This window comes from Zeugodacus cucurbitae, chromosome 2 (assembly GCF_028554725.1).
Source record: "Zeugodacus cucurbitae isolate PBARC_wt_2022May chromosome 2, idZeuCucr1.2, whole genome shotgun sequence".
NCBI lineage: Eukaryota > Metazoa > Arthropoda > Insecta > Diptera > Tephritidae > Zeugodacus > Zeugodacus cucurbitae.
The window spans coordinates 80,394,006-80,421,670 of NC_071667.1; the positions used below are offsets into that span (position 1 = coordinate 80,394,006).

The window sequence follows — 27,665 nt, forward strand, 5'->3', positions numbered from 1 at the left end:
AAAATAAAAAAAATTCTGAAATGTACAAAAAAAATTCTTTGGAAATGAAAATATTTGTTCACGATTAAATTTTAAATAGCGCTTGGAGCTGGCAGCAACGCATTCCCCGCATTTTCACATTTTTGTATAACATTTCTTTTCGCTTTTTAGTGCCTTCTGTGTAAATTACACTACATTGCGTCGGATGACAGAGGTGGGGTCACCCTTAGTGAATAGAGTTCTCGCGGTTTTTGGCGTGCAGCCGCGTTTATATAACTCACTCCAATGGCAATGACACAGAAACCACACTTAATCGCCGCGGATCACATTGCGTTAAGCGTGGTGACGATAAAAATTTCAAAAAAAAAAATGAAATAAACAAACTTTGGTCCTTTGTCCGTTTACTGTTTGCATATACTGCTGCTGTTGTTGTTCTATTGCTTACTCCACTCCCAAAATGCACAGTAGTCGAGTTTATTTAAATAGTAGTCTTAAGCAACCTTCGTCCGCGGGCGCTTCCATTCTCCGGCAGTGCGGGACTTAAACCCACACTTCGTTAGCATTAAGTGGAGTTTACCACAAACATTCCGTGCATTTTATTATTTGGCACTTGGTGCGTCCAGCCAGCGCGCGGATGGACACTCTCCACCAGCTTTGGTGACTCGCGTTTGCCATCGTCCCGCTGGCGCGCATCATTGTCGTTGAATTTTACGAGCGTCACCGCCTGCATATTGTTGTTAGCTTTTGTAGCGAAACGTTTAGTGTAATAACCGTAAATGAAGAAAAAAATATCAAATCTGAAATAATTTTCAATTTGTACACGATTTACTTTTATGTTTACTGCACTCTCTCTCCAGGCTCTACACTTGGCTTGCCACTGTCACTGCTTACTACTTAATTTCGTAAGTGAGCAATGTGAGAACATCGTTTCTTAAGTGATTTGTTAACATTAAGTGGTTAAGCACGAACTTCAGCGGATTTACAGTTTTAGAAAGTGAATATTCTTGTAGTGAATGGGTAGTAGGAATGATTTCGGTTAACCATAAAGCAAGTAAGATGAATTTTTTAGTTCTTCATAACGAGATAAGTTTAATAATTCTCTTCATTTCATTTATTTCGTTGCTGATTATAATTAGATGGTTGTACATTTTTAATATTAGTAGGTTGATGGTATGTTCAAGTATGAGATCGTTGCTTTTCATACAGAACCTGAACCTGACTAGATTTGGAAGAATATCTTGCTACTCCACACTGTCACTTCGTTGCTTGTTTGTTAATTCTTAGCCCAAAACAACACTGTAACGATGTTTCGTATGTATTCGCTGGAAGAGCCAAAGACTATCTCAAAAATCGAGTTCGAGAAGTGTTTCGACGATTGGAAGAGGTCCTCTCATAAGGGCATAATATGGAAGCGGGACTATTTTAAAGGAACTATATTTCGTGTATCAATTATTTTTTTATAGTTTATATGAAGAACTTAGATATCTACCTGTAGATCAACCTTACCATCGAACATAACATATATTATATGATTCTCAGCAAAACTCTTTAAAATCGGCTAGAGAAGAATCGTAGATTTGTATGTAAGCATCAAGTAAGCTTACCAAATATGACATATCCACGTGACCTTGATTTTTTGAAACACATAACTGTGGATCTGGAATTTATTAGACATTCTTTTCGATTCGATGTTGGTTTAAGGTTTATCCAAAGAAGTTTTGGTGCCTAAACACGAATATTTGGGAATATTGGTCGGATTATTGAGGATCCATGCAGAGTTACCAGATTATGTGAGTTTTACAAATCTTTGGCTTGACAATCTTCAGTAGTAGTTAGAGTCAAACTAGAATCTTTCGAGCTATGGATTTTCAGAATAATCTATATATATTATATGGACCGATATAATGACTAGTAGTGAAGTTTTGAGAATAATGAACCGCAATATATGTCAAAGACAGTTGTTAGTTGTTAAAGACTATTTTTATATACAATAATAATATAATACTGTGGAGCTTCTCTAACTCGAAACACCATATTATTTACTATTATATGACCACCAATACTTGAATAAGGCAAATAAAGCCGAATAAGTAATTTTCATGTAACTTGAGTAAGCAATGACACAGACCTTTAGGTAACAGTCAGTCTTAAAATAGTTGACAATTAGTCTTACAAAAGCTTTCGTGGAAGATAGTAATGGAAATTCATGCATTCTCATCATATTCTAATATAATATAATATTTCAGTTATGTACAATAGTTTTGCAACAGCAGGGTTTGCCGATTTTTTTATAAATAAAGAACAAGTTACCGGGTGATTTGCATATTCATTGCAATAGAAACAAAAGAGTTTATAATTGATAAGTCATGCGTTCTACGACTCATATTAATTTATGATAAAGTTCGTCTGGAGAAGAATTTTAATATTAAATCAACTATTGTCTAACAAAGCGCTACAACTTAGAAAAGTAAATATATTATCTAAAATTTCGCCAGTTGCAATTCATCATTTTAAAATAAACTCAGTCAGAATATAACTGCCTGTAGACATATGCCCTGTATATAGATAACTACATAATGTTGTTGATGTAAGAACATAACAGTCATATTATGCAGCAGTCACCAGAGGCCAATTCAATCATGTCATATATAATGAAATTTTGAATGCAAATCAATCAGCAATGACACAACGATTTGATGTATTGTGCTGACTTTGAAAGTTGCAACGGCAAAAGCAAAAACAAAAAAAAAAAAAACAAAATACACAGGCATGTGACATTTTTATCGATGACAAATTCATTTTTAACTCGCCTGCCAACGAAAGTGCACAAGTCAAGTAAGGCAAAAACAACAACACTTTAATATAAGGGATCATTTTACAATTGTAAATATGTACCATACAACCACTTTAGTCCAAAAGAAATGGACACAAACATCTTTGTCTTTAATGGAGAGAGATTTGGAAGACCTAGAAGACTTTGTCAAAGCATTTTCTGCTTTATTTATAAACAAATGTATGTATATATACATATATATTTATCTTGTAAGCTTATGTGTTGTAGATGATGCCACGCTGACAGTGCAATCGTTTAGCAAGTTGACAATCTCTTTATTACAATCTGACTTGTTGGTCACGGACACACATACCTACTTTTACATATATATTTACATGTACGTAGCAGTTATTTGAATCTTAATTCGGCCTATTCCATATTTGTTTATCTAAATACACAATTTTTTTCTTTCAACAAATGCTCACAGGAGATGACGGCGTTGAAGGTATGAAATGCCAGATTCCTTATTCCGTCAAAGCTTACACTTTTCTCCACGCAACGCTGCATATGTGTAGCCAGAAAAAAAGGTCAAGTCCAGAATGATGGATGATGCTGTTTCGACATTTGCTGTTAAGCAGACAGCAACCCAGACAGCATCGACGCTGGTGAAAGCATTTAAGACTTTGATGATGCGGCGGCAACAGTTGCAGTATTACATGTATTTGTTGTTGTAGTTGGTGTAGCACATTAAACTGACTGATAGTAAAATGATTTGGATGACATTTCGGATATAGATACATATGTGCTACTTACATATATTGCTTGGTTATGCATATATATATTAACCGAGTGTTCGCTACCGGGAACAAAATTTTAATTTTAACACATAAAATATATATTAAGATATACATATATACTTATATACATATGTAAATAACGTCCTGCTGCATCCTTCATTATTTATTTATTTCACTCTACATGCATATCTCTCGCGCAAATTTGTAACCCATTCTAAAATTGCTGAGTCCTAACCGCCAAAAGCGGTTCACTGATTTGTTCACACGCGACCCCAAGGCACTCAAGAGTACCGCTAGTATCGCACAATCGCTTGCGGAAATGTGATATCTACCTTTGCACGAGCGGTTATAAATTTCATCAAACTTTCAACGCGCACTAATTCAGAAACTACAAACACTTAAAATCCAGCGAAAATTTATGATCTCCGAATCACGTGCGAACCACGCGATTCACCCCAAACACCATCCGTGTTGGCTTCCGTGTGCCGCACCTTATGCAGATATGATGCATGACGCGACAGAAACCAGCGACTTCCCCTTTTGGCCGTAAACCTTTTGCATAGATCGGATATTTTAAAATCTGTTTTGAAATTTAAATAAAAAAGTCCTTGCTGTGGTTTCATGTTTGAATATCAAATAAGCGGCGGCACCACACCACACCAACAAACACACACTCTCAAATAAATATATTTAAAGTTTCTACAAAGTGCACGATGACAAACGGAAAATCCGTACCATATTCACAATCGCATCCGAATCATTCGAAATGCACACAAATACTCGAGATACGCACACATACACACGTGTGTGTTTTATGTGTGCCGTTGCGAAGCAGGCGTAGGATTGCCATATCGTGTGTTGTCGCTAAGCATGTGTTTGCGGTGTTGTTGACTTTTCATGCTCTTTTAAGCAGCGATAAATGTTTTCACGTTTCAAAAACTTTACTTCATCCCTTTCTGATTTCAAATATTATACAAATGTGTGTGTGTGTTCTACATACTCACAATGATTTAAAAGCTGTGAAATTTAAATGATTTAGTTTGTGGTTGAATGCAAATCAAGGAGTAACAAGGTTAAGTAAATATAGATAAATATTAAACTGAAAATTCCCTGTATAATTCCCTGTAATTACTTGTAAAATTTAACAAATATGTAATCCACATATGAATTATAATAACGGGTATTGGACCAAACCAACTTTTTTCAAGAGTCATAAGTAAAAAAAGTAAATTGAATCTTGGGAAAAAATAAAATCTTTATATTTAAAAAATATCAAAATAACTTTTAGAAAATTGTATGGTTTTGAATGTGATGAACCGATCTTTCTCCTGATATTTATTTAGAAACAAATATTTAGTTCAAACTTTTTATCGTCCTAAAGATACACATTCGCTCGAGAAAACGGTGCGTCCGTGTTGACAGTATAACTCCTAGCAATATCATCTAAAGTGAGAATAAAATATATTTTTATACCCTGAACAGGGTATATTAAGTTTGTCACGAAGTTTGTAACACCCAGAAGGAAGCGTCGGAAGACCTATAAAGTATATATGATCATAAGTATAAATGATCAGCATATAGCAGCCATACAAACCGAACGATCGGAATCAATGGCTTGTATGGAAAATTTTGGCATTTGACGTGGTATCTTCACGATATTTGACATGGATTACTACATTATCGATTTCAAATTTTGACGATTTTGAATTTTTTTGGGTAGTAACTTTGCATACATTTATTTGAAGACTTAAAAAAGAAGAAACAAATTTAAATTTTTTTTGTTGTTGTTGTTTTTTTTCAAACAAAAGCCCTTCTTTTCGGCGGCGCATGTGATTTCCACTCACTGGAACATCTCAAACCAAAAATTCCAACGGGATAAGAAAGAGTAGATGTTTAGCTCTGGTATGAACTAGGATTATTAATTTCGCACAAAAATCAAAAAAATGAACTAGTTGAAAAGTAAAAAAGATCTTCACCGATTTGATTTATCCTAGTTCATCCATAGCTATATATTAAAAATTTGGAATCTATAGGATTAATAGGTTTTGAGTAACCTCATGCGCCAGCGGTAAAAACACTGATTCGAGAAAATCACGATAGCTCCTCCAACTTATCGTATTATAGGGCCCTAGACAGTAGATTCTTCCAACGCGCTTTGATTCTCCTTGTCATGGACCTGTCTATATATATATATATATTGCAATCCAGCTTAGAAACGATCTTTGACAGTTTTATACTATTTATGATTGGTATTTGTAGTTTTCTTATATTTGTTACTTTCGATAGCGGCGATAGTAGAAAGTAAAACTGAAAATACCATTTAACATCGATTTCGGTGGCTTAACAGCTTTAATGCTCAATCCATCCAAAATTGATCAATCATTAAGAAGTCGGGTACAATTTTTATTTTCTCCTGCTCACTTTCAACAAAAATCCATATTTGGAACACTTTACAGCCGCTGCTTGCATGCTTGAAAAGAAAACTTTAAATTGTCTTTTGGCACTTATAAGTCTTATTAAAAACAAAAGTGCGATAAAATTTCATTTGCATCGAAAACACATTAAACGCAGCAGTTGTTGGCGTTGAAGAAAATGCGCGGCGATCTGCACTGCACCGCTGCGAGGCGGCGACAGCAGCAATGACAGCAAAAATAAAATCCAACGGGGCGAAAAAAATAACAGCACGGTTATGGCGCTACGGTTAGCACTCGCAATGTCATCAGTTGTTGGTCGGTCGCCCGGGCATGCCTTTAATGTGTTGACAAATTATTTTTCAATGCAAATTTGCAATACGGAAACGGGTGCGCCCGCTGCCAACCACTCCACCAAGTCGAGCAGCTGCACCCTCCCTCCAACAATTGCAGAGGCGGGGAGGCACATAGCGCATATTTGCATGTGTTTGTAGGTGCTTAAACGTTTTGCGAAATTCATTTAAAAATATTAAAAACAAATCGTCTGAATGCAAATAACAACCAAATGTTTAACTCCAACACCGTCTATGGTTATAGGGTGTGCGATTGGTGTATTTCTGGTAATAACGCTCCCCTGCACAAGCTTTGTATGACTTTTATTTTTGAAATCATTTCATTGCGCATATTGATATATATTATTGAAATATAATATTCAAATGCATATCGCCCCCATATTGCGGCAGTTATTTATTGTTAAATATTTTTTAACTATATTTCATTACAGCGTAACAAATATTTTAATCGCCGTTATTATGCACGCTCTGTAACTGTAATAGCGCTTGTATGAATATAATTGTATTTACATTCCGCGTTTTAAAACGTTTATTGAATTCAAATGCATATGAATTACACACTTTTAGCATTTAATTTTTTTTACTCTGATAGCTACATGTTTTTGTAAGCGTACAGTGACGCGTGAAATATAAACACTTCATGAAATTTTTTTTATCAAAACCTTGGCTAAGAGAAGAACGGTTGAAAATGAAAATTTATGTTTGACATAATAATCCTGATCCATGGCAAATGGACGCTCAATTCACATACAAATTCGTCGAAGGTATTTAAAATACGAACAAAAACTCGGTATATAAACTTTTCATATGCTTTATTCTTCGGATTGATTTACAAATTCAGTTATTTTTTGGCAATTTCCCTTAAGTTCGTATTAATATCGTTTTATGAACTAAATTTGAGGATATTTTTGAAAAATAGGGAAAAAGTTCCCAGGTATTTTTAGGGTTTCATTCCTCCATTCGCCAACTAAAAAAATTATATTTGCAGTAATTTTAAAAATCGTAATAAATTTATTTTAATCAAGAATCTGAATTTAAAAATTTCTAACAAAATAATTTATAGAAATTTTTTTCCAAATTTAACTATTTTTCAAAATTTGTAATTTTTTAGGAAGAAATCAGTTTGGAACTTTTATGTGTATTACGAAGATATGTATATAGAATTTTGTATTTCTTAAAAGTATTGCTTAAATATTCCTCGTGACTGTACATTTAAAAGCACGTATATTATATGATTTAAATAATGTGTGTGCTTTGTAAAAGCACTGATTACAATGTGTGCCTGCGTTCATGCATGAAGTTTAGCTTTCCCTCCACCGCTCTCCACCTAACCTACACTACGCTTCATAAATGACACTTTTAAATCGATCAGAGTTGCATGTAATAGGATAAACTGTTATTTATATTTCATTATTAAAATTTTTTTTGTACAAAATTTTAACTCGCTCCCCCGCGTATGCCTCTGTACGCTAGTTGTCATCCATTGGGTGTGCTAATAACGGCACTCATGGCTGTTAGTGCAAAAGCTTTTCACACTTGCCTCCCCACACCGGCGGCGTGCTTCGTTTGCGTTTGAATTGATATTCTGTCCATATATTATGGAAATTCCTTAATTATAGTATTTATTGCATATTTTTCATAATCTAATTGCACAAAAGGAAAACATTTTTCCGCTTTCATTGCTGTTTTTTGTTGTTGTTGCTGTTGTGTTATTGTTGCCATATTTATAGCCATAATCATTAACGTCATTACATAGTAATTGTTTGTAATGCGCGGACATAATAACTATATTAGTTAAAAGTTCCATTCGAAATTCCAAAACGTGTTTAAAAATGACAAGTGTTTTTAACATCTCATCATCATCTAGGGATTTGACAGTTGCAAGGTCGTTTAATCATCATTTGTAATTATATATTCATTTTTGCGTGCTAAACATTTTATATGTTATGCGTATGGAGTATTAGTGGGTTTTAATAACTGGTAATATACCGCAATAATCCTTTATTGTTTTAATAAGATCATACTGTTGACAAAAGGAAAGGTATGAGGTATCAGGATGACTTTTTAATGTTTTTATTTTTTAACAAAATCGATTTTAAATAATAAGTTCTTCTGATAATTTTAGATTTTTAAATCTATTTAATCCATACAACTTCAATTTAAAATTTCGTTGAACTTCGAAAATTCCACTCAATTTAAAACCTTCGTCGAATTTCAACAAAACATTTTTTGTCGTTTCTTTAGTGATATTTTAATACTATTTCTAACTGTTATTGGGAAAAATATATGGATCAGAAGTAGAAACTAAAACTTATGTTTGTCGAAACCTAAAAGAAATTTCAACAACTTAGTGTGTCTTTTTTTCGTTTCATTGATATATATATATATTTGGCGTAGGAACCGCTTTAAGCGATTATAGCCGAATCCACCAGAGCGCGCCACTCATTCCTCCTTTTTGCTTTTTGGCGCCAATTGGAAACACCAAGTGAAGCCAGGTCACTTTGCACTTGGTCTTTCCACCGGAGTGGAGGTCGTCCTCTTCCGCGGCTTCCTCCAGCGGGTACTGCATCGAATACTTTCAGAGCTGGAGTGTTTTCTTCCATCCGTACAACATGACCTAGCCAGCGTAGCCGCTGTCTTTTTATTCGCTGAACTATGTCAATGTCGTCGTATAAATCGTACAGCTCATCGTTCCATCGCCTGCGGTATTCGCCGTTGCCAATGTTTAGAGGACCAAAAATCTTGCGCAAAACCTTTCTCTCGAAAACCCCAAGAGTCGTCTCATCGGATGTTGTCATCGTCCACGCTTCAGCGCCATACATCAGGACGGGAATAATGAGCGACTTATAGAGTTTGATTTTGGTTCGTCGAGAGAGGACTTTACTTTTCAATTGCCTACTCAGTCCAAAGTAGCACCTGTTGGCAAGAGTGATTCTGCGTTGGATTTCAAGGCTGACATTGTTGGTGTTGTTAATGCTGGTTCCCAGATAAACGAAATTATCTACAACTTCAAAGTTATGACTGTCAACAGTGACGTGGGAGCCAAGACGCGAGTGCGCCGACTGTTTGTTTGATGACAGGAGATATTTCGTCTTGTCCTCATTCACCACCAGACCCATACGCTTCGCTTCTTTATCTAGTCTGGAAAACGCAGAACAAACGGCGCGGTTGTTGCTTCCGATGATATCAATATCATCGGCATACGCCAGGAGCTGTACACTCTTGTAGAAGATTGTACCCTCTCTATTTAGTTCTGCAGCTCGTATTATTTTTTCCAGCAATAGATTGAAGAAGTCGCACGATAGTGAGTCACCCTGTCTGAAGCCTCGTTTGGTATCGAACGGCTCGGAGAGGTCCTTCCCGATCCTGACGGAGCTTTCCGGAGACGGAGCTTGATATTTCCTACATATTATTCGACACAAGATTCTTAAGTAAACCAAACCGACCAGATAGTATGTTCGTATGACTCGATTTCTCAGTTTGGAAGAGTTCTGAATGCCATTATAACAAGCGAAACAAGTCTACACAATCAAATTGAGATGGATTACATACTGACTGATCTTACTCACTGGGTATCCGGGGCCTAGAGGGGAAGTTTGAAATGGGGGATGGGGTCATATGTAGAAGTTCACGCAAGTGAGGAAAGTTTCTGATTGCCATTCACTTGGGAGTGGCCAGGAACGATTCTTTTGCATATGACTCAAGCAGCTCACGACTTCCGGTTTTAGACCAAGTATCCCCTGGGTAGCTAACAGACATCCGTTTGGAGGCGAGCTAAAGTGAGAAGGCGAAGCCCGCTTGTGCGGTTGTGCGTAGGGCTTGGGACCCACCACATAAAAACGAATAACCAGTGAATAAGAAACACAGGCCTCGGATGAGAAACCCCCCTTTTGATGACGACCACGGCAAACGTATAAAGGACTATGATTTGAGGGCATGCACCTGGAATGTCCGGACTCTTAATTGGGAAGGTGCCTCTGCCCAGCTGGTTGATGTCCTCATACAACTAAAGGCTGACATCACCGCCGTCCAAGAAGTGCGATGGACGGGACAAGGACGGAAGAAGGTGGGTCCTTGTGACATCTACTACAGCGGCCATATAAAGGAGCGCAAATTCGGTGTTGGATTTGTGGTGGGAGAGAGACTACGTCGCCGAGTCCTGGCATTCACCCCGGTGGATGAACGTCTTGCCACAATCCGCATCAAAGCGAGGTTCTTCAACATATCGCTGATTTGCGCCCACGCCCCAACGGAAGAGAAGGACGATGCGACCAAAGATGCTTTCTATGAGCGCCTAGAACGCATCTATGAGCGCTGCCCCCGCCACGATGTCAAAATCGTGCTTGGCGATTTTAACGCCAGGGTGGGTAAAGAAGGTGTCTTTGGCACAACAGTCGGAAAATTCAGCCTCCATGACGAAACATCGCCAAACGGCCTGAGGCTGATCGACTTCGCTGGGGCCCGAAATATGGTTGTCTGTAGTACCAGATTCCAGCATAAAAAAATTCATCAAGCAACGTGGCTGTCCCCTGATCGAAACACGCGCAATCAAATCGATCACGTTGTGATAGACGGAAGACATGTCTCCAGTGTTTTAGACGTGCGTACGCTCCGAGGACCAAACATTGACTCGGACCATTATCTAGTAGCAGCAAAGATACGCACTCGCCTCTGTGCAGCAAAGAACGCCCGTCAACAAACACAAGGAAGGTTCGACGTCGAAAAGCTGCAATCACAACCGACAGCCGAACGATTTTCTACTCGACTTGCACTCCTGCTCTCGGAGAGCACTCATCAGCATCTCGATATAAGGGAGCTGTGGAACGGCATCTCAAACTCATTGCATACCGCTGCAGCCGAAACAATTGGTCTCCGGCAACGCCAAAAAACCAGTTGGTACGATGAGAATTGTCGTTCCGCAGTGGAGAGAAAACAGACTGCCTACCTCGCAACGTTGCGATCGACCACAACACGTTCGGGGTGGGATAGATATCGAGAACTGAAGAGGGAAGCGAGACGCATTTGCAGACGTAAAAAGAAAGAGGCCGAAATGCGTGAGTATGAAAAGCTTGAAAAGCTGGCCGACATGGGTAATGCTCGAAAATTTTATGAAAAGATGAGGCGATTAACAGAAGGTTTCAAGACCGGAGCATTATCATGTAGGGACCGAGAAGGTAATCTGGTAACGGATGTCCAGAGCACACTGGGATTATGGAGGGAACACTTCTCCGACCTGCTCAATGGCAGTGAAAGTACAACACCAGGAGATGGCGAACCCGATTCCCCAATCGATGACGATGGAATAGATGTTCCATTACCCGACCATGAAGAAATTCGAATAGCAATTACCCGCTTGAAGAACAACAAAGCGGCGGGGGCCGATGGATTACCGGCCGAGCTATTCAAATACGGCGGCGAAGAACTGATAAGGTGCATGCATCAGCTTCTTTGTAGAATATGGTCGGAAGAAAGCATGCCTGACGATTGGAATCTTAGTGTGCTCTGCCCAATCCATAAGAAGGGAGACCCCACAATCTGCGCCAACTACCGTGGTATAAGTCTCCTCAATATCGCATATAAGGTTTTATCGAGCGTATTGTGTGAAAGACTAAAGCCCATCGTCAACGAACTGATTGGACCTTATCAGTGTGGCTTTAGACCTGGAAAATCTACAATGGACCAGATATTCACCATGCGCCAAATCTTGGAAAAGACCCGAGAGAGAAGAATCGATACCCACCATCTTTTTATCGATTTTAAAGCTGCCTTCGATAGCACGAAAAGGAGCTGCCTTTATGCCGCGATGTCTGAATTTGGTATCCCTGCAAAACTAATACGGCTATGTAAGCTGACGTTGAGCAACACCAAAAGCTCCGTCAGGATCGGGAAGGACCTCTCCGAGCCGTTCGATACCAAACGAGGCTTCAGACAGGGTGACTCACTATCGTGCGACTTCTTCAATCTATTGCTGGAAAAAATAATACGAGCTGCAGAACTAAATAGAGAGGGTACAATCTTCTACAAGAGTGTACAGCTCCTGGCGTATGCCGATGATATTGATATCATCGGAAGCAACAACCGCGCCGTTTGTTCTGCGTTTTCCAGACTAGATAAAGAAGCGAAGCGTATGGGTCTGGTGGTGAATGAGGACAAGACGAAATATCTCCTGTCATCAAACAAACAGTCAGCGCACTCGCGTCTTGGCTCCCACGTCACTGTTGACAGTCATAACTTTGAAGTTGTAGATAATTTCGTTTATCTGGGAACCAGCATTAACAACACCAACAATGTCAGCCTTGAAATCCAACGCAGAATCACTCTTGCCAACAGGTGCTACTTTGGACTGAGTAGGCAATTGAAAAGTAAAGTCCTCTCTCGACGAACCAAAATCAAACTCTATAAGTCGCTCATTATTCCCGTCCTGATGTATGGCGCTGAAGCGTGGACGATGACAACATCCGATGAGACGACTCTTGGGGTTTTCGAGAGAAAGATTTTGCGCAAGATTTATGGTCCTCTAAACATTGGCAACGGCGAATACCGCAGACGATGGAACGATGAGCTGTACGATTTATACGACGACATTGACATAGTTCAGCGAATAAAAAGACAGCGGCTACGCTGGCTAGGTCATGTTGTACGGATGGAAGAAAACACTCCAGCTCTGAAAGTATTCGATGCAGTACCCGCTGGAGGAAGCCGCGGAAGAGGACGACCTCCACTCCGGTGGAAAGACCAAGTGCAAAGTGACCTGGCTTCACTTGGTGTTTCCAGTTGGCGCCAAAAAGCAAAAAGGAGGAATGAGTGGCGCGCTCTGGTGGATTCGGCTATAATCGCTTAAAGCGGTTCCTACGCCAAATATATATATATATATACTGGTTGTTACCTTGCCTACTGCAAATTCATATGATTGTGGGATCCCAAATAGTCATACATATATTTCTCATGGAGGAGAAGAGTTCCTTAGTAGTTCAAATTGTTCAAAGTTCCTATGATCATTAGAGTACAAGAGAGCTGAGTTCATTTTCATAGGTTTGATTCTGACAATTGAATTAATTCAGTTAAGTTTCTGAGTTATGAGATGTCGATCACAAATTTCATACAAGGAGGACATACACGGATATAAAGCTATAAAAAGAAGCAAAACATTTTGTATGTGGTCGTGAAGAAGTACAGGTGAATATAATATAAAATAAGACTTTTAATTTGCTTCAAACATTTATTTATTTATGTCTGTAGCCATATTGTGGCACACGTGAAACTAAAAAAAAAATATTTGTAGGTGTGTTTTGTTTTACATGGAACACTTGGCGCCACAAAACATACACAAAGGTACACTGTGTCTTTACATTCTCTAACCAACGACAACTTAAACCTACGACCCCGGAACACGTGGCGGTTTGCCACGTACAATTGTCCTACAAGTGCTGCTTCGAAGGAAATGCATACACATTTCAACAAATATACATATTTGTAATACATAATATACTCTTAACATATAATTGCACATATATCATGCGCGTAGCAAGTTTTTACCTTTAAATGCTTTAAGACACTTGAAGCGAGGGCACAACAACCCACCGACCGACGAATGTGCCATTTCGTTTTGTTTCGTAGTGCGCACGCCATAACGGCGAGTGGGTGGAGAAACTGTCAGAATGAATGAAAGGCATGGACACACCCACTGCCAGTCAACGGCACATTCGATACAAGCAAGAAGTATTGTGTGTAAGGAGCGTTAAATGAGAAAAGCAAAAAGCAAATGCGTCACCAACACATAGACATACATACTAACATAAATGCATATAAATTATTTTTCATAAAAAACTTATTTTTGTTTCTTTGAAATAATTTCGTTAAAAGCGCTTTGATGAATTAAATTCTTAAATATCTTATGCAAAATATTCAATAAATTCAAATATAGCTATTCTAACAAAACTTTAACAAACAACTGTCCAGTCACTGTTTTGTGTTCTCCCACCATTTTGTGTGTTAATAAATAAACTGCACTGAAATAGTTGCTAATCATTCCATGAATTCATTTCACTTCCTTCGCTAAATTCAAATATCAATCCCATCCACCGATTACCCTTCATCATTATTATTATTATTATTGCGTTTATAATTTTGCCAGCAGACACTATTATTTCCATTAGCATGATTTTTACTCACGCTTTGGGGTACAGGGCATGCTGCTCTTGCTTGCTTTCGTTCGTCTATTTGCCATGGATGATTACTCATGATATTTCACTTCAGCGCCTCCGACACTAAATTTGATTTCCGCTTTTGTGCAAATAATGTTGTGTGGTTGCCAGACTGACAGACAGCACAACGACACGCCGTCAGTGACACCCATGTAATGAGGTAAGAAATTCCATTACTATGGAATACACACTCCTTCATATTTACTTGCGTTCTTGTGAGCATACAAAAACTAACGGGTTTCCATACTCACTTCTAAACAGAAACTTTTCGTTAGTTTCTCCATCATATTCTCCCAAATAAGGTTGGTTTTTGTTGGCGGCTGCCAAATTTTCATAAACTTCAAGTAAATATTTTTGTGTAAAGAAAACTACTGACCAGTGCACTTGCCGCAGTATGCGTCCCTCACTCATGTTCGAATTTGTTGTGGAAAATTGTATCCGTGTCTTGGGTTAATGATTTTCCACTCAAAGGCCGGGGATCGTAAAACTTTCGGTGAACCATTTGTGCGCTTCTTCGATAAACCTTACACGATAAACTTAGTTATACTATTTACATGCGAGTATTTGTGGTGGGTGTACTTAAAAACCAAGCGATGAAATATTGAACAGAAAGTATCGAAACAGAAGGTATAGGATAAGGTAACAAGTGGATGTGGCTACCACGCGATAGTTAGTGCTTTAAACGCTTTAATTTGAAACGTCTTCGTGTCTACCATTTTGCATTGCTTAACACATGTTGCTTAGAAACAATAAAAAATAAAAAATAAAAATCCGTGTTGTGCATGGTTGGATCACCTTTGGCTAGGTTGAATGATAGATATAGTGTTAAAATGTGCTATGATGCTATACTAAAGGGTTTCAGTGTACTATTTACGGTAGTGAATTTAATAAAAGATTATATTTTAACTAATTGGGGTCTATAAATAGGCATCATACTTTCATTTAAATAGCCTATACTCTCTCATACTCTTTAATAAAATATTCTTAAAAAATTGCAAAACTCCAAAAATTATTTTAAAATTTACTAATGTTCTTTTGCAATAAGCTGCTTGATACGCCTGTGAAAATTTTTTCCGCTCTTTAAAGATTCTTCCACGACTTTTCGTTTACCTTGCGCTAACGGAATTTATGTTTCACCCTCAAACAGCAACGCTTCCGCCAAGGAAACCTTTGCAGAAACGACAGGAAAAACGGAAATTCGTTTTTCTTCACACTGCCATTCTCTACTTCTCTGCGTTTATCTAACACAAGAATTTTAACGGTACTTGCGGTTGCAATATGTACATATTTATGTGTAGATATGTGCATATGTACTTCAACTAGAATATGCAGAATATTTGAGTTTCTTTAGAAAAAAGGTGCACAGCGTCACCTGCGTAAATACTTATGTGCATAATATTATGTAATGTAACTGTGTATATATAATATATAAGACTATATTTATTTTCTACTAAATATGAACATTTTAAAAAATTCAAAATAAATTAATTATAAATTCATTCATTTTTTTATTATATTTTCAAAAACCAAATTATTTTTTCGAAAACCATCATTTTCCAAAATCTATAATATCGTATTTATTACTTTTCAAAACCATAAATATGTAATTTACTTTAATTTCTCGCTTTATTCTTAACTAAATACAAATAACAAGAAATTCCGTTAAGTAATCGTTACCACTCTTAACATTATTCTCAAAGGATCAAGTTGAAGTTAGCGAAAACATCTCACTTACACCTTTCGAAACATAAACTGTATAAATAACCGTTTGAAAAGCTTGTAAATTTTATGGCTACATCTTCTTGTGCTACTGAAATGGCAATTCGATAAACGCTACCCGCTGATTACCGTAAGGTGTGAGACTCTATAAAATACAAAATTTATTGATTTCAGTAGCGTTTTCGAAATGTTGGAGATAAGAAAGTCGTAGACATTGAAGACGCAAGCACAACCAAACTCGTTCCAAGGGTGCGGGCAATAATTTTAGTGCTTTTGGTTATTAATAGCTGACAGAGAGCTTACTCAAAGTGTTTAGTTAACATTACTTTACAGTAGAGGAGAGATTTTAAGAAATATTTTTAAGAATACAAAAATATATTTTTAATCTTGACATATAAAAATATATTATTTTAATATATAAATATAGAATCTTTATAATTAATTTCGTTTCTACTCTTTTTTCCAGCCGATAATGCTATAAGTAAGTACCTTTCATTATTTAATATATGTAAAAAAACCAATTGGCAACAACAAATATGCACTTAACTAGGTATATAAGTATAATAAATAATTTGCATTCGTTTTGGGCGAATTGGGCTGTCTCTTGCAGTATTTACCAACTCATTTATGGTTTTAGGCAAGAGCAAATTTCGTGTGGAATGCAAGAAACAATAAAACACTTTGCGGCGCGTACTCAGGGGCGGTTATAACACCCATTTAAGTTCAAGACTCGCGCAAACCTTTCACAAATTCAGTTCGGTTTATATAACTGCAGAATGGTATTGGAAAAATAGCTTGGCTGCGGTTGTTATAATCAATTTTTAATTTTCGTCTTGCTTTTCACATTTTCTGCGTTTTATTTATTTGCGTTTTGGCCGGCATATTTTCTTGTGGTTTAATGCCGTTTAAGAATGCTTGAATGGTATTTTCGGTTGCGATAAATAAAAATGTTAGCACACAATATTTGGTAAGAGTGTGTGGATTAAATTGTATTTCATGCCATTTTTTTCCTAATTTGCAATCTTCGAAGCTCACTCACTACTACCATGAGAGTCCCTTAGTTTCTTGCTATGCAAATTTGTTGCAATTGTAATTTAAATAGTCGTCGATAGAGTGGGCTTTTCTTCGTTTGGTCTATTGAGATAAAAATAATGAAAATGAAATTAATATAATATGATGAATTATACTTAAGGGTCGGCCATTAAAATAAGCTCAATCATGAATTTCTTACAAAGATTAGTTTTAAATTCGAAATTTCTTATTTTTTCAGTTTTGCTCTAACATTTAAAAAGGGCTACTGTATTCAGTGATATTATCAAAATATTGCAATTAATTGAACGTGTGAGAAAAACGTACCGATCTTCAAATTTGATATATTTAGACCCACCATCAATTACTTTGACTCATTACAAACCAGGTATATCTCAAGTAAGCTCGTTGAAGACATCAACATATATGTATGTAGATCTCGTTCAATATATGAAATATCGAACCTGTAGTCTAGAACGCACAATTTTTAAATGATGTGTTCGATCTACAATTTAATCATTTCGAAAATGCAAAGGATATACATATGTTCATATATTAATTGAAGAGCGTGAGACCTTCCCTTTTATGTGAGATTGGGATCTTATAAACTATTTTGATCGAAATGAACGAAGTATAAATATAAACTCTTTTCCATAATTGAGTGTGCTCCAGTCAATATTATATGTTATAGAGCAAAAACATGGAATATATTAATATAGTTAGAGAATAATATTCTTAATATAATATATCGCATGTGATAATCTCAAATATTCCGAATATTTTTATTTTGTATATTTCGGTAGTGCTACCCTCCCTTAGTTTGTTTAGGTATTAATTTTCTCTTCTCTGAACTTTGTTGGAAATATTAAAGATACTGCGAGGGATAAATTGATTATATAAGGCATGTTCACTTGACTTAAACACCAAGAATATACTTAAAAGGTCCATAATTCTTTAAATCAATAATACTGATTTCAACATTTTTAATTTTTACTAGATTTGTTTATCAATCATATTAAATCACAGGTCTTAAATTGTATAAAATGGCAATTAATCTTAATTTAATTGTTGAAATTACCGATTTTGAAGACACTGTACTAAGAAAGTATTCACAAATAGACAAATATAATCTGGTTCCATCCAAATTATACAATCTCATCTCATTGTGGCTTTTAAGTGCACCATTTTGGGTATAAGCAATGCTCTCAATTTCCACCATTTGCTGCCTGCAGCTAGACAGGAACCAGAACCACGCTTTAATTTACCTGAAAGAATGAAGTAGACAAACGGAAGACACGAAAAATTGTGCATATTCATGTCTCCACGGAATATACCTTACGTTTATACTTTTTTCTCCGTTGCCTTCATTCAGCGCTTTGTTCAAACAATTACACTTTTTTTGGCTCTAATCGTGCAATGGAAGTGCTGGCCACACGAAAGCTTATAAACTCGTGTAAAGATATATCAAAAACACGCTAGAATCCTCCTATTATTAAACAAACATATATGTATGTAGCCATATGTGTGTATATTTATACCCTGGTCTGTAGACATATATATTTATACAAACATACATACATACACTTGAGGCTATAGGTATATAACGCCGATTGTGCTGTTCTTTGGCTGGCATCAGCTTTTGACCATAGTTGTTGTTGCATTATGATGTTGTTGTTGTTGTTGTATGTGACAATGGTGGTCGCGGCGTGGCGAAGAGTGTTCGTGGTACTCAGAGGAAATAATTACATGATTGAGGTACGAATAGCAACCACTTTTTACAAGTGCCCTGCTTTTTGTTGCTTTTCAGTCGGTTCTTCGCTGGTCGGTCATGTCATTATTGTTACAATAACATGCAACATACATACATACAAACATATACTCTATACCTCAATGGTGGACAAGCAGGCAATTCAAAAGCGCACATCCGCCGCAACTGAATTGGCTGCAACGTTGAAGATGACGAAATTGTCGGCCATAAGTATATAAGCAGAGTATATAAATACATATACATATGTATGTATGTATTGTATATGTGATCCATGACAGCGCTTGTAGGTACTGCCGGCCACTTCGATTGTATGACAGACCGCGCTTTTTAAGAATTCATGATAAAAACACAATCGGACCACAACAAAGGCCACTATAACAACAACAAAAACATATATGTATGTACAAAAGTACAAAACTGAACAACAACAAAAGCCAGCATTCGGTAGCAATAGTTGTCGGGCCAGGAACGACATTGACGTGTTTAGTTTGTTTTTTGTTGTTGTTGGCGTTTTGCTTTCGTCGTTGTTTGTGTTTTTTTTTGTGCTTTCATATGGCCGTCATATATCGTTGCCGTTGCCGTTGCGGTTAGCGATGACGCCGACTATGGCGTTGGTTATGGCGTCGATGATGGCAATGGCTACGGGCAATTATTGTATCATTTGTAGTAGGGCAAAACTCCTGAGCGGCTTGACATGGCTTGGCACTTGTTCGTATTGTAGATTCGCGCCGATATTGCCAGTGCATGGTCTCACATGTGAATTTGTGTTGTTGCCCACGATTTTATTCTTAATCTTGCCTCCAATGTTGTCATGTCTTTTTTATTGTTTGATAATTTTTGTGTTGTTGTTATAACAAGTTATATATACATCTGAATCTATGTATGTATGTGTGGGTATATAAGAACTTGTTGTGACCGCAAATGCATTATTGCCATGAATCGTATTATTTTTTTATAAGAACTCACAATTTCATACTAAAAACATATATGCAGCTTAGGTAATTGTTTACGCCCCTGTCCTTTGCTGGGTTTCCATTGATTAAACAACAGCGTCGGCTTTTTGGATCAATGAAGAATACTACTAATAATAATAATGTTACTTGGAGTATATAAAAAATATGCAAAAGTGTTTGCAAGAGATTTACTTAGAGCTGGGAACTTAAAATAAGGAACACACCGATTTAATTTATATATGGGGTTATATGTGTTTCGTCCGGATAAAACGGTAATTTTTCATAAAAAAATTTTATTTTTTTTTTTTGGATTTTTTATGAGGGATTATTGAAATTTGAATTTGAAAATATTGAAAACTCTGTCGTTGTGATGTCATTTTGTGGCGATGTCTCAGGATAAAGTGCATCCGCGATGGCAGCACAACTCCTAGAAGATCATTTGAAGTAAAAAATTAAAAATACATGTTTAGTAAAGGCCAAGACTAGAACTTGGACGAAGGAAGGAAAATAAAAATGTGTTTTTGTTAGATATTTTTATGAAAAACATTGGCTAAAAAGCGCGCAACTTTTTCAAATTATATCTTCAAAACTATTAGTCGGATCGAGAATTTTAGGACAACATTCTAAAGATATATATATATGATGTCGTGACACCCATGTAACCACTTATATTATATCGTATAAGAATGCTTCAAAATATTCATTTTCATTCATTCTTCAATTTCGCCTGCGATGAAATTGTATAATTTTGGTTCGAAAATGTTTCTCTTAAACCGACTGCAGCTTTTATTGAATGGAGAAACCTATTGCTGAACAACTTAAGAGAATTTTGCTTTTCGAAAAAACAATGTTTTACATTTTCTACAAAAATTTCTGGGAACATTCTCTCATAATGATTTCTCTAAAGATGCCTGTGAGTGCAAATAAAAATTTGACGTAAATTGTTAAAAAATTGGCTGATTAATAGTTTTAGAATCCGCTACAAATATTTTCTACAGATCAGAGATGAACTTTAACCTCTAACCGTTTGCCATAATATATTCAATTATCACCATAAAATAATTTTGGAAAAAATTGCGCTTGATACTCGTAATAACAAGAAAACTATCTTCTATAATTTCTACAGAGTTAAAAGTATTACATCTGTATGTACATATGTATGTACATTTGCACCAACATACAAGACCTTCCGACATGTGTATGTATTAATCACATTGCGCTGATGTGTGGATTAATTTCTAATTTCAAGTAATACTCTTGTCGTACAAAACGAGTTCATATCAACGTTTATGTTTACATTTTATTCTCTTTACCCACTTTCTTTTGTTTATCGATGGCAGGACATTACAGGCATTGGCGACGGTTGCGGTTTAATTTACCTTGATGGAGTGTATACTGCCTCTCTGCACTCCACCTACTATTAGTTTATACACACACATACATACATACAAAATATATGCCTGAACGCTCGGGACGCTCGTGTTTAAGCTCGTCCAACCCTCAGTACATTTCTTAGGTCATTTGTCCACAAGTTTCTGTATCGCCGGCAATTTCGTATTCTCCACTGTTGTTGTTGTATTTTTTTGTTTTTATTTTTTTGTTTTTGCCTCGAGCTGTGGACCTGCGAGAGGAAACCCTCAACTATAAGTTGTGTTGTTGTGCACTTTTTCACATGCGTTGGCTGGCCGGCTTGCATGCATCTAAATAGGTTGGCATATAGACGCAGACGGTTCAAGCCCACATGTTAACATCATTAATCATGACATTTCAAGACTGACAGCAGTGGCCGCTCAGCGGCGCATCACTGAGACGTCGGAATGAAAGCAATTTTTTTCGATACTTTTTCTTTTTGCTGTGCTGCTAGAATTGCTGCAACAGCGCTGACCGACAGTGCTGTAGCAACACAACGCACTACCAAAAACAAGATAAATTTGCTCACATCACAAGCCGCATTCAAAGAAAAGGTAGCGAACCACATTTGTCATGTGATTACTACAATTTTCGAAGATACGAAGATAAATTTAATTAGGCCTTATTGTGCTAGTAATAAGGTGTTAAGGTTAGCTGGACATGCATTGAGGAAATTGGCAAAAAGAAGTTATTCTCGCTGTAATGCACTGATTCAAAGACTATTCGCAAATGTTTTTAAAGGAAAAGGGTAATTTTGTCACTTATGGATTTAGTTTCACTAAAAATAGAAACAATACTCAATTCAGTGAAAAATTTCACAAGAATTTAAGTAAAAAGCGGGCTTTATCTATTATTTGGCACTTCCGGTTCTTTGTAAGAACTAAAGTGCTAATGATTCCTCTGATCTTAGTTTTAGTACAAAATTTCGACTTATTGTGAATATTTAATGTTTGTGATAAGTTGAAATGTTGTACACATTTGAGGGCCAAAGGAACGAATAATATTATATTGGATAGCCTAGTACGGATTTGTTTTTGGAACGAAACAACACCATGCTCAAGAAAATATAGACTATTAGGACTAAAACGAGGCCTCTCCATATGGTAACACTGTCGGACAAAATCAGTTCTAAAACTATTTAGTCTTACCAGCAAGATCGCCACAATACCAAAAACAAAAAAAAACTTGGTTGGGCTTGGTTGATCTTTAAAGAGTATAGTAGAAACTATTTCAGACGACCTAAAAATATTTATCTTTCGAAAGGATTATGAACCAAGTGTTAAAAATAAGGTCTAGCCCTAAACATGTTTTATGGTTCAATATTTAGAACATGAATAAGAAGAAGCATGTTGAGCTAAATTTGAGTGGTGCCAAACTGGTCAATATGAGCCCGTAACATGATTTTTGTGTTTGACAAAATACTTCTTACTAACAAAGAAACAAGTTAGCAAAAGGTTAATGCTTAGTTAGTGAAGTCTTCTGTTGTGGATCGTCTGTGCTATTCCATCCAGACAACGTGGATTTGGTTTCGCCTTCAATACCATGACCTTTGACCTCTGGGACTATCATTTAGCCATTACATAGCTTTGTGCCAAATTCATGTGATGTATCTTCTGATCGAAACAAACCATTTAGGAGCAAGTTTTTCTGATACACATTTACATACATATTTCACAATTAAAACACTCTTCCACTCCATAATTTAATTTTAAAATAGAATTGAAGCACTTTAATAAATATCATAATAGTTGACATGAAACTGTTCCAAAAGGTGTAAAATTGGTTTATTCCTTGAAAATGTAGTAATATGGCTATAGATATTTTTAAAATGTGATAATTAATGCTTAATGACTATGTTTATAAAAGTAGCATTATTTTTTCGAAACATATCCTAAAAAATATTTACAATTTATTACTATATACATATATCGAAAAAGTCAGGGAGACATTGAATAGCGAATAAAAATAAAAATTCAAATATAAACTTAAATTACAGCTTAAGCCATCGAAATCTCTATATATATTTTGTGCTAACCAACCTTCATTGATTTAAAGATGGTGTGCTTACATTTGAGCTATGTACTTTCCAAGTTGCAAACTTTTAATGCTGTCAAAAGCCCATTTGTCCTTGTGCCAAAAGGAATATGCTGCTAAATCTGGGTTGACTTATATACTTCCGTTTCCGGCAACGTTAAACACATACATTTTAAATTCACTGCGGTTCAAACACACACGCACGCAGCCAAACGCATGTCCTGCTTATCGAAGAATATACTTATATGTATGTGTGTATATACTATATACAGGAGTATATATGTATGTATGTATATATTTAAGCTCAGCGACACCTTCGCAGAAAATTTAAGCAGATTTTTATGCAAATGTCCTAATCAAATTCGCATTTCAAAGTTGAACTTGTTATCCAATCTGCGCGTCGTCGTCGCAGTCGCCGTCGCAGAAAAACCAGTTTGCCGCAGAAGGATAGAAAAACTTTCGCAGCTCAACAGCAGCAGCTGCAGCAGCACAGCAGCCAGGCGGTGTATTCATTCTAGTTATGCATCTTCCATTCATGAATATACGGAAGACACACACTCACTTTACTTATATCCGTTCCACGAAGTCTTTTACCAATTATGTAGCTTTATAACTGTGGGTCTGTATATGTGTGTGTATCGAGTAGGTAATTGGTATCGACTGCTAAGAATGCAGAGTGAATCAGATTGGGAAGGGAAGCGAAAAAAATCCAGTTCACATTATTTGCGGCAAAATGAAATTCCACCCATTTTTAATTTATTCGCACTCAATATAAGAAGCATAAGTAGAAGACGAATGAAAAGACGCGGCTGATAAAAAAATGTGACGATGGTATATTGGATGCCAAGACTAGGCTTCAACGGCACTATGACGATGTTATCACTAAAGGAAACGATTCTTCTGCACCTCGACATCTACCCCCACCACTTCCCGCTGTCACGACCACCCAACGGTGATTGAGTTATGCGGCGAAGCGGGTCTACTAAGTATAACTCCAGTTAAGCAAAGCTTCGAACTTAACCTCAAAATTTTCGATTTGTTGAAGAGCGAAAAATTTGAAAGTGGACAGAGAGCTTCCTCGTTTTTAATCAAAAAGCAGCAAAAGCGCGCTTAAGAACTTAAATCTGCATGTCGAAAGCGATTAAGTAATTGTGCTTGCGCTCTTCCTCTCCCACTCCCACTCCACTTTAAGCGCTGCGGATGTTATTCAATGCGTGTATGCCTGTTTGCATATTTGTTGTGGTTTCGGCGCAATTATTCCCGCTGGGCCACACACATACATACACACACATTCTTTAAACACAAATGAAGAGTGGAGAAAAAAATGCATAACAACAAAAAGGAGGCTTTTTAGTGAACTCTTAATTTCAGTAAAATTGCTCGAATGACTGACTCTGGCTCTAGCTCTGGCTTCTGTGTTGCTGCTGGCTTTGGGTAACAATAAAACAAAAACAAATCGCCACGGTATTACGGTAAAAGGATAAAATTAGAAGCCCTGGTGACACTGTTGTATGCATAATTGCTCAACCGCCATGAAAGATGCGCGCGAATGACGCTACTCACGGCCTCAGCAGCTACAATTTGTATTTGCGGCAATGAGAGTTTATTTGATTTTCGGAAAAAGGATGCCGTAGCACACACGCACACACTCACTCACACATATGTATAAATGGTGTTGTTTCAATTGTTTACGTTACAGCAGCGAGCTGCGTTGTTTCTCCCACTCGGCTGTGTTGCAAACGTGTTGGAGTTCCGGAGCCCCTGCCATATGGATATTCGTTTCGCCGTTCAGCAACAACTGCGCTGCTGCGCGCTGATACAAAGTGATTAATGACAATTTAAACGCTTTCAATTAAGCAATTTCACGTGTAGCTCCCGGAGAGTGTGTAAAATGTTACATAGAATTCGCGATTAGCAACGACTTACTCAATAAAAATGGCATACCTAAATATGGACATGGACGGACGGACATGTATTAAAATAATTGTCAAAAAAATATTTAATTTTAAAACAAATTTCGTGCTATTAAATTATCTTTTTTTATAATGCAAAATAAAATTATTTAATTTATTATTGGACAATTAAAAGAAAGTGACGAGTTTGCTTCCAGAAATATAAATTTAGTTTTCGACAAAAAACAAAAAAAAAAACAAATATAAAAATAATCTCAAAGAGTTCAGAATCCCTCCAAAATATTTCAGGATTTTTTAACAACAACAACTAACAGAAGAACAGTACAAAAATATAAATTTTCACAAGATATTTTTTTACTTCAAGTTCATGTTGGAGGATTGTTCTGACGATATCGATTAAATAAATATTTTTTTAGGGGATTAAAAGAATAAAAAGGGTTTCAGAATATATGCTTTAGTGATCTAATGAGATTTATAAAGTCGTTGAATGGACTGGTATTGTGGTCATAACATGATCCAGTTATTAAAATTTGCTTAGTAAGTGGTTTTCTCTCGACAAATCGCATATCATACTGATACTCTGAGTTGCTTTCCAGCATAATAATTTTTGATTTTTCAGGAAATATTGTCTTGTAGAATTATTTTCCAAACTCGAATCTAAATCGATAGTAAAAAGTTGGTTGAGTGTTTTAATTTTTGCCTACAAAATCGTAAGAATTCGATATAATATTTATTGCTTCAAATCGTAACACCACAGAAACAGCTGATTTCTGTAGTAAATTCAGATCGTTCTAAATCAGTGGTGATGAAGAACAGTTTTTAATGACATTTCTCCAACAAAGGCATATTTTTAAAAAGCGTCCATTTTACCAAGCAATGTATACCACATTTATGGTATAAAACTGTTAGTGTATACAGACTTAAAGAAGTCTAAAATATATGTATATGCTTTTTTTAACTTCCATAACTCTAGCTTCTATAACCGAAAGTTCTTCATAACTCGAACTCTTGAATTAGCAATGGAAGTCAAATTGCACACAAATTACCTTCCATAACTTGAAGTCTCTCTAACTCGAAGATTTTTGTGGATTATGGTGATTCGAGTTATGGAAGTTCAACTGCATATTGTTGTTTAGCTCAAATCAGAATCGTCAGGTACCGAGTGCTAAGGATATGTCTCATCAACATTTGAATCAGTTATAGGTTTAACGATCGATGGAAAGACACAAGTATATTTGATCAAATCCATCGGTATAACAGATGACTAGGTATGTGGTTAAAAACCTGGGGTTTCAAACTACAATTACATATATTATATAACTGTATATTTCTAAATATAGAAGAATTACTATAAATATACTTACACACTCACTAGTTTTACAAATAGCACAAGCAAAATGTGGGGCGAAGTTGATGAAATTGTCCACACCAAAACATGTAACATGTCTTATTACTTTATACAACTTACTAGCTTTGTTTAAAAACTTATAGACTTGGAACATATGCATGTCGCTGCTCATTTGAACACACGACATATGAACAAATGAAACAAATGGCTATGCACTAAGCTAATATTAACCCTCGAGCCCCCAAGACGTCGTACATAAATCATCTAAATCACTTAAACATGCACACACGTCTACACAAGCGCAGCGCATACACGAGTATAACTATGAAATCGTAGGATATGCATACATAATATACGAATAAGTGAGGTTATGTGAATGTGAGCAAGTGTGCCCGCGTGCTAAGACATTAAATAAATCGCTGCTTGCCAAATGTTTCACATGCGATTTTTCTTCGAATTTTCTGTTTCTTCTTCTTCCTCTCCTTATGGACATTGCAAACGATTTGCTGTGAATGGCGCACTTTCAAGCAATTTTATAGTTTTGCATAAGGCTTATTAATTTTAGCACAAAGTGCCTGTAGGAAATTTTGTGAATTATTAGAAAATTTTATTTTTTTGTTTTTTACATTTAATTGAACAAATTTTTGTAACCATATTTATGACTTTACGTTGGATCAGGTTAAGGGATAGGCGTAGGGAAAGACCATTTACGGCAATTGTTAAAACGTTTACAGCAGACATACAGTGTTGGAAAATATAATAGTATATCCTTCGACTAACTAAATTTTTCCTACCGGCCAGCATCAGCGTGTCATGTGACGCACACACCATTGGTTGAAGTAAAAGTTGTAGTCTTTGCTAAGGATAAGTTGTTAGCCGCCCGTTATGAGCAGGTGGCACAGTCAAAATTTCACCGACAAAGCAAACTGGTGGTGCGAGCACTTGTCCCCTTACATACTCGTATGCAAATTTCG

General features: G+C 36.4%; 2 protein-coding genes across 4 annotated transcripts in view; one reads left to right on the forward strand and one right to left on the reverse strand.

Moving 5' to 3' along the window:
• The window catches only part of LOC105220669 (holocytochrome c-type synthase), a 130,441-nt gene that overhangs the window by 98,615 nt on the left and 4,161 nt on the right, over window positions 1-27,665 (reverse strand). The window lies entirely within an intron of this gene.
• Window positions 1-27,665, forward strand: part of LOC105220666 (homeotic protein proboscipedia) — a 61,572-nt gene that overhangs the window by 13,627 nt on the left and 20,280 nt on the right. For all 3 annotated transcript variants that reach the window (XM_054225939.1, XM_029045859.2, XM_054225938.1), the window contains exon 3: window positions 16,703-16,717. In XM_054225939.1, the coding sequence (XP_054081914.1) occupies window positions 16,703-16,717 (15 nt within the window). The remainder of the gene's footprint in view (window positions 1-16,702; window positions 16,718-27,665) is intronic.